This window comes from Nerophis ophidion, linkage group LG23, assembly GCF_033978795.1.
Source record: "Nerophis ophidion isolate RoL-2023_Sa linkage group LG23, RoL_Noph_v1.0, whole genome shotgun sequence".
NCBI lineage: Eukaryota > Metazoa > Chordata > Actinopteri > Syngnathiformes > Syngnathidae > Nerophis > Nerophis ophidion.
In genome coordinates this window covers 10,616,335-10,630,027 of record NC_084633.1, presented here as the reverse complement: position 1 = coordinate 10,630,027, position 13,693 = coordinate 10,616,335, and the positions used below count along the sequence as shown (strand labels likewise).

At 39.9% G+C, this 13,693-nt stretch overlaps 1 protein-coding gene across 1 annotated transcript in view; it reads right to left on the bottom strand.

The window, feature by feature from the left end:
* Window positions 1-3,531: 3,531 nt before the first annotated feature.
* The window catches only part of LOC133541393 (ras-related protein Rab-26-like), a 124,051-nt gene continuing 113,889 nt past the window's right edge, over window positions 3,532-13,693 (bottom strand). Inside the window, exons 7-9 of the mRNA XM_061884791.1 lie at window positions 10,869-10,925; window positions 8,810-8,886; window positions 3,532-4,754 (exon numbers count right to left, since the gene is read on the bottom strand). Of these exons, the coding sequence (XP_061740775.1) occupies window positions 4,655-4,754; window positions 8,810-8,886; window positions 10,869-10,925 (234 nt within the window). The 3' untranslated portion in view covers window positions 3,532-4,654. The remainder of the gene's footprint in view (window positions 4,755-8,809; window positions 8,887-10,868; window positions 10,926-13,693) is intronic.

Sequence of the window (13,693 nt, the reverse complement as noted above, 5' to 3'; positions counted from 1 at the left end):
TAGTTCTTTGTATCTGAGCGTGACCTCAGAGAGGGCCGAAGATATGTGTCGTGTTAAGATTTAGAATAAGGGCAACACTTTTGTGTTTGGAAACTGCTTGTGGGCCCTGCGATGAGGTGGCGACTTGTCCAGGGTGTACTCCGCCTTCCGCCCAAATGCAGCTGAGATAGGCTCCAGCGACCCCCCGCGATCCCGAACGGGACAAGCGGTGAAAAATGGATGGATGGATGGATGGAAACTGCTTTAGGTAATCTGTACATTTCACGTTAAATTTATGACTGGGGGACATATTTCCTGGGCGGACCTACTGTGAATATGCTGAAATAATATGTATCCCCTTCTAACTTCACATGTAATTAATGAAATTAGTCCGAATTCACACGTTTTTGTGGTAGATGATGCTAAATATGCACAAAATAAATCACATTATGTTTGTACATTAGTTAAAGGGGAACATTATCACAATTTCAGAAGGGTTAAAACCAATAAAAATCAGTTCCCAGTGGCTTATTTTATTTTTTTTATTTTTATTTTTTATTTTACCCGTCCCGGAATATCCCGAAAAAAGGCTTTAAAGTGCCTGATTTTCACTATCTGCGAAGCCACTGTCCATTTTCCTGTGACGTCATCCATTGATTCTACATATATGTTGCTTATATATTGTTTAAAAAAAAAAGTAATATAAGTGAAGCATGTTTTAGATTTTATATATTTTGAACCTTGTTCTTGTTGTGATGGGGTAGGTTTATATAAGCGTTGCTTCAACCTACACCCTTTCGGCTCAATCATTGCTCAAATGAGTGTTTTTTTTTTTCTTTTCTTTTTGTTGTTGTTGTTCTTTGTTTTATGTGAAGATTGCCGAAATAAATAAATATATATATATATATATATATTCGAATACAAACAACATGGCGGATACCACAGCAAGATATAGCGACATTAGCTCGGATTCAGACTCGGATTTCAGCGGCTTAAGCAATTCAACAGATTACGCATGTATTGAAACGGATGGTTGGAGTATGGAGGCAGATAGCGAAAACGAAATTGAACAAGAAACTGAAGCTATTGAGCTAATAGCTATTGACGCTATTCGGCCATGTCTGCCTTAGCATCGCCGGTAAAATGTGCAGACCAAACGATCAGGACTTTCGCATTGTCACTGGAACAACTTAAATCCGTTGATTGGTAAGTGTTTGTTTGGCCTTAAATGTGGGTGGAGGGAAACGCTGGATGCAAATACATCTACAAAAGTACATACAGCTAGCCTAAATAGCATGTTAGCATCGATTAGCTGGCAGTCATGCCGCGACCAAATATGTCTGATTAGCACATAAATCAATAACATCAACAAAACTCACCTTTGTGATTTCTTTGACTTTATCGTTGGAAATTCATCTGCTTTGAGTGTCGCAGGGTATCCATTCATCTCTGAGCCATGTCTGTCGTAGCATCGCCGGTAAAATGTGCGGACCAAACGAGGGACTTTCGCATCTCGTAACACTGGAGCAACTTAAATCCGTCGATTGGTAAGTGTTTGGCATTAAATGTGGATGGAGGGAAAGGATAGATTGCAAATATAGCTACAAATGAGACATAACGATGCAATATGTACATACAGCTAGCCTATATAGCATGTTAGCATCGATTAGCATGCCGTGCTAATCGATGCACATTCTACGTAAATCAACTTAAATCCGTCCCTGATCGTGTTGTTACACCCTCCGACAACACACCGACGAGGCATGATGTCTCCAAGGTACCGGAAAACAGTGGAAAAAACGGAAAATAACAGAGCTGATTTGACTTGCTGCGTGTAATGTGTTTGAGAAAATGGCGTTGACTACCTAGGTGACGTCACGTTTTGACGTCATCGCTCCCAGAGAAAATAATAGAAAGGCGTTTAATTCTCCAAAATTCACCCATTCAGAGTTTGGAAATCGTTTAAAAAAATATATGGTCTTTTTCCTGCAACATCAAGGTATATATTGTCGCTTACATAAGTCTGGTGATAATGTTCCCCTTTAAGGAACATTCAAAAATTCATAACATCCTGTAATTAGATTTTGATCCCTCCATCCATCGCGCTGGAGCCTATCTTAGCTGCATTCAGGAGGAAGGCGGGGTATACCCAGAACAAGTCGCCACCTCATCACAGGGCCAACACAGATAGACGGACAACATTCACACTCACATTCACACACTAGGGCCAATTTAGTGTTGCCAATCAACCTATCCCCAGGTGCATTTTTTTGGCGGTGGGAGGAAGCTGGAGTCCCCAGAGGGAACCCACGCAGTCACGGGGAGGACATGCAAACTCCACACAGAAAGATCCCGAGCCCGGGATTGAACCTAGGACTACTCAGGACCTTTGTATTGTGAGGCACATGCACTTTGAGTGTCCCCCCTGAGATCGGTAGGTTGTGAGTTGAAACCCCGGCCGAGTCATACCAAAGACTATAAAAAATGGGACCCATTACCTCCCTGCTTGGCACTCAGCCTTAATGGTTGGAATTGGGGGTTAAATCACAAAAAATGATTCCCGGGCGCGGCCACTGCTGTTGCTCACTGCTCCCCTCACCTCCCAGGCGGTGATCAAGGGTGATGGGTCAAATGCAGAGAATAATTTCGCCACACCTAGTGTGTGTGTGACAATCGTTGGCGCTGTAATTTAAGTTGAATTTAACCCCTGTTCCACCGTGCTGCCTTTCAATATTGATAATATTATTAATTTAATCTTCTAATACAGCGGTCCCCAACCTTTTTGTATCCGCGGACCGGTCAACGCTTAATAATTTGTCCCGCGGCCCGGGTGGGGGGCGGGTTGCCCTTTTATTATTTATTTATTTATTGAAAAAGGGACATTTTTGTCATGAAAAAGAGAGGTTTTTGTGGTTGGTCCACTAATTGTAAGTGTATATTGTGTTTTTTATGTTGATTTAATTAAAAAAAAAAATATATATACAATTTTTGTTTTTTTTTAAATAAAATCGAATAAAAAATTCTTCTGCGGCCCGGTACCAATCGTGGTTGGGGACCACTGTTCTAATAGATAAAAAATTAGCACCAATAGGGGAATTTAAAAACTCGTGTTAAAATGAGAGTTGAAATGACATCTTTCAATTCCACCCTTTATACTGATGAACATTATGAATAAATGTATTCAAAGAGTAGAAATAACAACACATGAAGATAGACTACTATTAACCGCAACATGTAATTGTACACAAACAAAACATTATGATCTATTTATGTTCTATTTTTCAACAACAAAAAAAGACAATCTGAAGTCGTCTTTACTTTTAAGTCATCATGCCATGATTTTACCAGTCCGGCCCACTTGGTAATAGATTTTTCTCCACGTGGCTCCTGAATTAAAATGACTTTGACACCCCGGCTTTAACTATTTCCACATTTCTCAACCCATTCAAACTGTCAAACATTTCAGCTTATTTTTCACATTCCAAATTGTACATTTCTATCAATTTTTTCCACGTAATTCTATAACAAAATTCCACATTTGTCATGCACGTCTAAAATGTTCAGCTCATTCTGGATTTTATTGTACCACTTTAGTTACATGTGTCACAAGAGATGATAGTCAAAAGTAGTGAGGGAAAAAAAGGACCCAAACATTAGAAAGTAAAATAAATACATAATGTAAAATCTTACTTTCCTAGTATTTATTTCCAACAACTAAAGCAAATGTACAAAAAATGATCTTAACACTGTGGCATGATTCCAATCAACATTATTAATATAAACGGCAATTTTTTTTTTTTTAAAACAACATGACATAACTTACCGGTTCTCATTTATGTATAGTTAAATAAAGCTAATTAATGCAATGCACTGTCATGAATATGAAATACAAGAAATTATACACATCAATATACACATTTTTTTGTCAATAGAATACTTCATTTTCACATGTTAAACATTCTAAAGTCTGTGCTTTTTACATGCAGAAACATAAGTATTTACATACATCCTTTCTCAAATTAAAATGTATAAATCTTACATTATTGTTATTAATCATGTTCTAAATAATTTAAATATATATATTGAAGGAAATATATATTGCTAAACTCAATAACGTTCAAGTTCGCTTCCTTCCGCTAGGGGGCAGTATATTACAAGTCAGAGGCAATGTGAGCGGATTTATGATCTACCATTTCAACTTGGTGGCTTTATTATTATATTGTTATATTATTGCAGCTGAATTGATGTTGCACACTATACTCTGTCCAATGAAAAAATAAGTCTATCCAAAATGACTTTTCTTTGTTTTTGTGGTGAAAAAAAGAGAAAAACAAAACAAAAAAACAAAATTTCATTGCACAGTGACGTTTTGCAGTATTACACGACAAATAGCTAGCTTGTTTAGGTTAAAATGAGCAATTATGCACAAGAAAGAAAAAGGCATTCTCAAACATCAGCTTCTGAAACACCAAACGTCTTCCATTGGAGTCCATGCTGGTGAGCTTAACTGACGTGGAAACACTTAATTTGTGCTTAACATAAAGTCTCCGATTCTACATGAAGCTAAATACCATCGGTGGTGCAAGACGACAGAAAAACATGATACTACGGACTTTCCTCCGGGAACCTCAGTCGACAATCCAACAACCACACATAAACACTTCTTAGGGCCTCTTTAGGATCTGCAGCAGCTTGCACTTTTAACCTCCTGGCTCACGTACTCTTGAAGCTTGAAGTTTTCACTCGCATCCTTTGCCGATCGATGCTTCAGCTCCCTGAAATAGAAAAGAGGAAATGCATTTATTAAATTGACCCTAGATACAGTGGGGCAAAAAAAGTATTTAGTCAGCCACCGATTGTGCACGTTCTCCCACTTAAAATGATGACAGAGGTCTGTAGTTTTCATCACAGGTACTAGTGATGCGCGGTTTGCGGTCTCATCCGCGGAGTCCGCGGATAAACCGCGGGTCGGGCGGGTGACATGACAAAAAAATAGATTTTATTTAGATTCAGGTGGGTGGCGGTTGAACCATTTGGAAATATTTGATATACATGGATCGTGGGATCACACTCCTCAGCCTTCCCGGTAAGGTTTATTCAGGTGTACTGGAGAGGAGACTACGCCGCATAGTCGAACCTCGGATTCAGGAGGAAGAGTGTGGTTTTCGTCCTAGTCGTGGAACTGTGGACCAGCTCTATACTCTCGGCAGGGTTCTTGAGGGTGCATGGGAGTTTGCCCAACCAGTCTACATGTGCTTTGTGGACTTGGAGAAGGCATTCGACTGTGTCCCTCGGGAAGTCCTGTGGGGAGTTCTCAAAGAGTATGGGGTATCGGACTGTCTTATTGTGGCGGTCCGCTCCCTGTATGATCAGTGTCAGAGCTTGGTCCGCATTGCTTGCAGTAAGTCGAACACGTTTCCAGTGAGGGTTGGACTCCGCCAAGGCTGTCCTTTGTCACCAATTCTGTTCATAACTTTTATGGACAGAATTTCTAGGCGCAGTCAAGGCGTTGAGGGTTTCCGGTTTGGTAACCGCAGGATTAGGTCTCTGCTTTTTGCAGAAGATGTGGTCCTGATGGCTTCATCTGACCGGGACCTTCAGCTCTCGCTGGATCGGTTCGCAGCCGAGTGTGAAGCGACCGGAATGAGAATCAGCACCTCCAAGTCCCAGTCCATGGTTCTCGCCCGGAAAAGGGTGGAATGCCATCTACGGGTTGGGGAGGACACCCTGCCCCAAGTGGGGGAGTTCAAGTACCTAGGAGTCTTGTTCACGAGTGAGGGAAGAGTGGATCGTGAGATCGACAGGCGGATCGGTGCGGCGTCTTCAGTAATGCGGACGTTGTACCGATCCGTTGTGGTAAAGAAGGAGCTGAGCCGGAAGGCAAAGCTCTCAATTTACCGGTTGATCTACGTTCCCATCCTCACCTATGGTCATGAGCTTTGGGTCATGACCGAAAGGATAAGATCACGGGTACAAGCGGCCGAAATGAGTTTCCTCCGCCGTGTGGCGGGGCTCTCCCTTAGAGATAGGGTGAGAAGCTCTGCCATCCGGGAGGAACTCAAAGTAAAGCCGCTGCTCCTTCACATCGAGAGGAGCCAGATGAAGTGGTCCGGGCATCTGAACGCCTCGGGATCCCCCGGGAAGAGCTAGACGAAGTGGGTGGGGAGAGAGAAGTCTGGGTTTCCCTGCTTAGGCTGTTGCCCCCGCGACCCGACCTCGGATAAGCAGAAGATGATGGATGGATGGATGGGTTCAGGGATCGGTATCCTTTACCATTCAAAGAGCCATTTAGGACCCGTGTCACAATGCGAAGAAGACAATAGGAGCCGCAAACATTCTCTAGAATGACTGCCGGCAGTCACCCAGTATTAGGGCGTGCTATGAAGCCATTGGCTTTGTCACCTTCTACAACATGTACGATCTGCTTGTCAGTCCAGCAACATGTTGTGTGTGGTTTCCGCAGACACACGCACACGACTGCAAGGCATACTGGGTGACACAGAGTACACTAATGGTTGTGATATAAACAATTTTAACACTCTTAGTAATATGCGCCACGCTGTGAAGCCACACCAAAGAAGAATGACAAACACATTTCGGGAGATTATCCTCCCAGTAACACAACATAAACGCAACACAACAAATACCCAGAATCCTTTGCATCCATGACTCTTCCTGACTATTTTATACACCCCGCTAGCAGCAAACCCCCCCGTGGATGTAAAATATATTCAGGAAGAATCACGGATGTAAAGGATTCTGGGTATTTGTTGTGTTGCGTTTATGTTTGTTACTGGGAGGATGTTCTCCCGAAATGTGTTTGTCATTCTTCTTTGGTTTGGCTTCACAGCGTAGCGCATATTACTAAGAGTGTTAAAATTGTTTATATCACAACCATTAGTGTTCTATGTGTCACCCAGTATGCCTTGCAGTCGTGTGCGTGTGTCTGCGGAAACCACACACAACATGTTGCTGGACTAGCAATCGGTTTGTACATGTTGCTGAAGGTGTCAAAGGCAATGGCTTCACATCACGCACTTATTCTTGTCATTAGGATGAACACCATTGGATATTCGCGAGAACTTTGGCAGCTCCCATTGTCTTCTTTGCTCTGTGAAACGGGTTTAAATAGCTTTTTGAGTGGTGAAGGTGGCCGACCTCTGATGTATTTCAATGGGCGGGTGGCGGGCGGTTGCGGTTCTGATAAAATGTTGGTTCGGGTGAACGGCGGGTGGATGACGACTTTGGTGATGCGGTTGCGGATTATATAATTGCCTATCCGTGCATCTTTAATAGGTACACTTCAGCTGTGAGAGACAGAATGTGAAAAAAAAAATCCAGGAATTCACATTGTAGGAATTTTAAAGAATTTATTCGTAAATTATGGTGGAAATTAAGTATTTGGTCACTTCAAACAAGGAAGATCTCTCGCTCTCACAGACCTATAACTTCTTCTTTAAGAAGCTCTCTGTCTTCCACTCGATACCTGTATTAATGGCACTTGTTTGAACTCGTTATCTGTATAAAAGACACCTGTCCACAGCCTCAAACAGTAAGACTCCAAACTCCACTATGGCAGAGACCAAAGAGCTGTCGAAGGACACCAGGAAAATAATTGTAGACCTGCACCAGACTGGGAAGAGTGAATCTACAATAGGCAAGCAGCTTGGTGTGAAAAAATCAACTGTGGGAGCAATTATCAGAAAATGGAAGACATACAAGACCACTGATAATCTCCCTCAATCTGGGGCTCCACGCAAGATCTCATCCCATGTGTTCAGAAAGATCATGAGAACGGTGAGCAAAAATCCCAGAACCACACGGGTGGACCTGGTGAATGACCTGCAGAGAGCTGGGACCAAAGTAACAAAGGCTACCATCAGTAACACACTACGCCGACAGGGAATCAAATCCTGCAGTGGCAGACGTGTCCCCCTGCTTAAGCCAGTGCATGTCCAGGCCCGTCTGAAGTTTGCCAGAGAGCACACGGATGATACAGCAGAGGATTGGGAGAATGTCATGTGGTCAGATGAAACCAAAATAGAACTTTTTGGTATAAACTCAACTCGTCGTGTTTGGAGGAAGAAGAATACTGAGTTGCATCCCAAGAACACCACATCTACTGTGAAGCATGGGGGTGGAAACATCATGCTTTGGGGCTGTTTTTCTGCTAAGGGGACAGGACGATTGATCCGTGTTAAGGAAAGAATGAATGGGGCCATGTATCGTGAGATTTTGAGCCAAAACCTCCTTCCATCAGTGAGAGCTTTGAATGGTTGACCAAATACTTATTTTTCAGCATAATTTACAAATACATTTTTTTCACATTCTGTCTTTCACAGTTGAAGTGTACCTACGATGAAAATTACAGACCTCTGTCATCATTTTAAGTGGGAGAACTTGCACAATCGGTGGCTGACTAAATACTTTCTTGCCCCACTGTATACTGTAAGACGGCCAAGAATACAACAAGACCCCTCTTTTTTGGGCTAAATCGAACCAAAATTATATTATTTTCAGTGAAATAACTGGTAAAAAAATGCATCTGTTGTTTGCTATCTTGCCTAACCTCTCTGCGTACTGTACGTGGGCTAATTGTAAGGTCACATGAAGTTTGGAGCTCTAATATATAAACATGCTCGATTTTTACGATCATTTGGATGGGTGGCCAAATACTTTTGGCGATATCGTGTGTGCTTGGTATGTACAACAATTGATGAGAATGTGTGCAAGACTTGGGAGGTGGTTAGCTTGATGACAGCTTGGCAAAAAACAAAACAAAGGGGTTGATATTTTTGTTGACTGTAGTGTTGATGATTTGTGTACTTACTTGGCCACAGCAGTGAAGGCCAAGTCTACATTGAGACCTGTCCTAGCGCTGGTCTCCATGAAAGGAACCCCGAACTCCTGCAAGGTCGGAAGAATGGCACTTTAACGAGGTAGCGTAACGAGTAGATAAAAATAAAGAAGATAGCATTGATCTGCTAAGGCTTTTCTTCTGCAGGCAAAATTGTCAAGCCGCTGATTGATGACAAGCGAGCCTGAAGTGAGTAGTATTGCACTTAATTGCCCCTTGCCGGTTTATACTTTGTTTTATGCAACATGAAAGGTTGATTTAGAAGAAGAAATTGTTTAATTGGTTGCTGCTTTGACATAAAACAGATGAGGATTTATTCAGTGACTGAGAGCTGATAAAACTCACTTGTTTATGTTTTTGTAAGAACCATATCAATGTATTTAAAGTATAACAACAATACTGTAGATCAGGGGTCACCAGGTAGCCCGTAAAAAATAGATGAGTAGCCCGCTGGCCTGTTCTAAAAATAGCTCAAATAGCAGCACTTACCAGTGAGCTGCCTCTAATTTTTAAATTGAATTTATTTACTAGCAAGCTGGTCTCGCTTTGCTCGACATTTTTAATTCAAAGAGGGACAAAACTCAAATAGAAATTGAAAATCCAAGAACATATTTTAAAGACTTGCTCTTCACTTGTTTAAAAAAATTAATTTACTTTTTTACTTTGCTTCTTATAACTTTCAGAAAGACAATTTTAGAGAGAAAAATACAACCTTAAAAATGATTTTAGGATTTTTAAACACATATATCTTTTTACCTTTTAAATTCCTTCCTCTTCTTTCCTGACAATTTAAATCAATGTTCAAGTAAATTAATTTTTTTTATTGTAAAGAATAATAAATACATTTTAAATTAATTCTTCATTTCAGCTTCTGTTTTTTCGACGAAGAATATTTGTGATTAAAATTAAAAAAAATATATTCTGGCAAATCAAGAAAATCTGTAGAATCAAATGTAAATCTTATTTCAAAGTATTTTGAATGTCTTTTAAAATTTTTGTTCTGGAAAATCTGGAAGAAATAATTATTTGTCTTTGTTAGAAATATAGCCTGGTCCAATTTGTTATACATTCTAACAAAATGCAGATTGGATTTTAACCTTTAAAATAGTTTTTAATCATATTTGTTTTTATATTGTTTTTATTGGTTTTATATTTATTTATTTTTTGTTTTTATTCAGTCATTGGTGGAGCATAATATATATATATATATACTTTTTTTTTTTTTTTTTTTTTAAATTTTATTTATTTTATTTATTTATTTTTACAATTGTTTTTAACATGGCTGTGCAGCACTTTGGAAACGTTATTGTTGTTTAAATGTGCTATATAAATAAAGTGGATTGGATTGGATTTAACCTATTTAAATCATGCCATCAAAATTCTACAATTAATCTTAATCAGGAAAAAATACTAATGATGTTCCATAAATAATTTTTTAAATTTTTTCTAAATTATTCGAACTAGCTATTTTTTCTCTTCTTTTTTCGGTTGAATTTAGAATTTTAAAGAGTCGAAATTGAAGATAAACTATGTTTCAAAATGTAATTATCATTTTTTTCTTGTTTTCTCCTCTTTTAAACCGTTCGATTAAGTGTTTTTTTCATCATTTATTCTCTACAAAAAAACCTTCTGTAAAAGGAAAAAAAATGTACGACGGAATGACAGACAGAAATACCCATTTTTTTTTAAATATATAGATTTATTTATGAAAGGTGAATTGAGCAAATCGGCTATTTTGGGCAATTTATTTAAGTGTGTATCAAACTGGTAGCCCTTCGCATTAATCAGTACCCAAGAAGTAGCTCTTGGTTTCAAAAAGGTTGGTGACCCCTGGTCTAAACAGTCATGGGAGATCATGACATTATTCTTTTTAAACGACATTATGTATTTTGAGCTTTGCAGAGGTCATGATACGTTTATTTTTGGTAATGACATCTACAATGCTTTTTTACATGCACAACGTTTCCTCCAAATGGAGATTTTCATTCTCTAAATGTCAAGTTAAACGGACACGAGATTCAAAATGCCTCACCTTTGCAAGCCTCTCGCCGTCCTCTCTCTTTACCACCCTCTCGTGAGTAGCGTCGGCCTAATGAAACCAGGACAAATCATCCAAAAGGAAGGAAAAAAAAAAGGCTAATGAGTCCACACATAAACATATGTACACCCACCAGCTGTTGAGACCGGCTGGCGATTTTTTTCCCACAGTTTACATAACAGCCATGGTTGGCGTCCAGGTAGTAATGAGTCAAAACGGACTCCCAGGATGCTAATTTGAGGGCTGACACGGAGGTGTGTGTGTGTGTGTGTTCTTGTATTTCTACCCTTCTTGAGACGTCAACAAGGAAAAGTACCTTCAATGTGAGGACCGGTGAACAAGTTAAGACATAAATAATGGTCTTGATACGGAAAACCATTGCATCTAATAGAGAAGGTCTCATTTGCACCCCTGGTGGTGAGATCTATCACAATGAGGGTGGTCCCAAAAAGGAGGGATTTTTCAAAATCATCCAAAAGGAAGGAAAAAAAAAAGGCTAATGAGTCCACACATAAACATATGTACACCCACCAGCTGTTGAGACCGGCTGGCGATTTTTTTCCCACAGTTTACATAACAGCCATGGTTGGCGTCCAGGTAGTAATGAGTCAAAACGGACTCCCAGGATGCTAATTTGAGGGCTGACACGGAGGTGTGTGTGTGTGTGTGTTCTTGTATTTCTACCCTTCTTGAGACGTCAACAAGGAAAAGTACCTTCAATGTGAGGACCGGTGAACAAGTTAAGACATAAATAATGGTCTTGATACGGAAAACCATTGCATCTAATAGAGAAGGTCTCATTTGCACCCCTGGTGGTGAGATCTATCACAATGAGGGTGGTCCCAAAAAGGAGGGATTTTTCAAATTGACTGGGTGTCGGATTTAAAAGTGCTCCCCCTCTTGTCAACATATGAAATAACAAGTGTGTGTAAGAAATTGAAATGCACCCCCTTTGGCCAAACATTTTTGAAAAATTAAATACATAATTTCTATGAAGAGACTGTCATGTTTTTATGATCATGTTCTGTTTAGTTATGTTCTGTTATGTTTTTGACTAAATTAGTTCCTGTTTTTGCGCACCCTGGTTTGTTTTTGTATCCATGACTACCAATCAGTTCACCTGTTCTCACGACTCACGCACCTGATTCACTTGGACTCATGCACCTGTTGTCAATCACCACGTCACAATTTAAGCCTGCAGTTGCCAGGCAGTCAGCTGGCGACATCGCCCTTTATCACCTCTCATGTTGTCCATGCCCATGATCCATGCTCTTTCTCGGTCCAAGTAAGTTTTTCATGCCATAGTTTGTAAGTTTTGTTTTATGTTCATAGTTGTCCCATTATGCGAGTTTTAGTTTTCATAGCCAAGTTTTGAGCGCCTTTTGTTTATACCTTTTGTTTACGTAATATTTTTAAGTTAAGATTAAAGATGTCATTACCTTCACGCCGTGTCCGTTCCAATCGCTTTGCACCACGGTAAAACAATCCACACCAAAGTCCCCGTCGAGACATACTGTAATAACTTGAAGTAAATATGAAGATTAAAAACCAATTACAAACAAAAAATTCCCAATTTTTTTTTTTAACTAAAAGCAATCTTTTTCTCACAATGTGTTGACTTTTTTCTAATAACATTTTAGTAACAATTTCTCATATGCTTTCTGTTTCTGTAATATTGCAATATTGTAAATTACTTTTTTTTTGTGAAATTATTACTTTTTAATGCAAAATGGTGACATTTGCCATATAAAATTTAAGACTTTTATCACGATATTGCCAATTGTTTTGTTGTTCTTGTAAAAATAGTGACTTTTTTTGAGTAAAATGATGACTTTTGTGATAATTTTGCCAGGTAAAATTCAGTTTATTATTGTAATTTTGCCAACTTTTTAAAATTTTCCTATAAAATTGTGACATTTGTCGATTGAAATGACGACTCTTTTCATAAAATTCCAACGTGTATCATACTGTTGCAAAAATGTTCAGTTTGTCTTGTAAAATTCTGACTTGCGTTGAGTAAAATTACAATTTTTTCCTTGTGAAATTGTGACCTTTGTCTTGTGAAATTCCAACTCATTTTTCCCAACAAGCTTTTTTTATATTTGCATAGTATGTATATATTATTAATGTTTGTGGAGAGGCGGAGCCGCCGGTCCGACAGAGCGGCAGGGCACGCTGGAGCCCGGTCCATGATGGCGGCGAGGAGGCGAAGATGGCGAGCGAGCGGCGAGGCGGGGCGTGCCGGGAGCGACACCACAAGCGAGATCAGGTGCATGGATCGCGCACCTGGATACAATTAATGAATCCTCTCGCACTGTTAAAAGGAGCGGCAGCTGTGAACGCGAGGAACGGAGGCGGAGAGGCTGGAAGAAGCAGGAGTGCAGCTGACGCAGAGCGATAGAGGAGGAGAGCCGAAGACAGACGACGAGCGAGTGGAAAAGAGGAGTGGAAAAGCCACCTGGACTGAGGTGTTAATTGAAAAATAAACAAAGTCAAACTGCTCGAAGTCATGTCCTTCCTTGGTGGTCCATGGAACCCGCAAGGGGACGGCTTGAGACTGTCACATTTTGTATATACAAATATTTATATGTCTAGAAAGAGTGGATCTAAAGAGGTAGGCATTATTTAGAAGTCTCAAGAAGGTAACAAATACAAGAATGTGTGTGTATGTGTGTGTGTGTGTGTGTGTGTGTGTGTAGGACAGCCACAGACAGAGCTTAAAGGCACAGACGTCTGTTCTCTTCTGCTAAGCGGGAGGAATAGGAACTGTTAGTTGCTGAGAGAAAAAAAAGGGCACGGCGATATTTGCAAATTAGCTA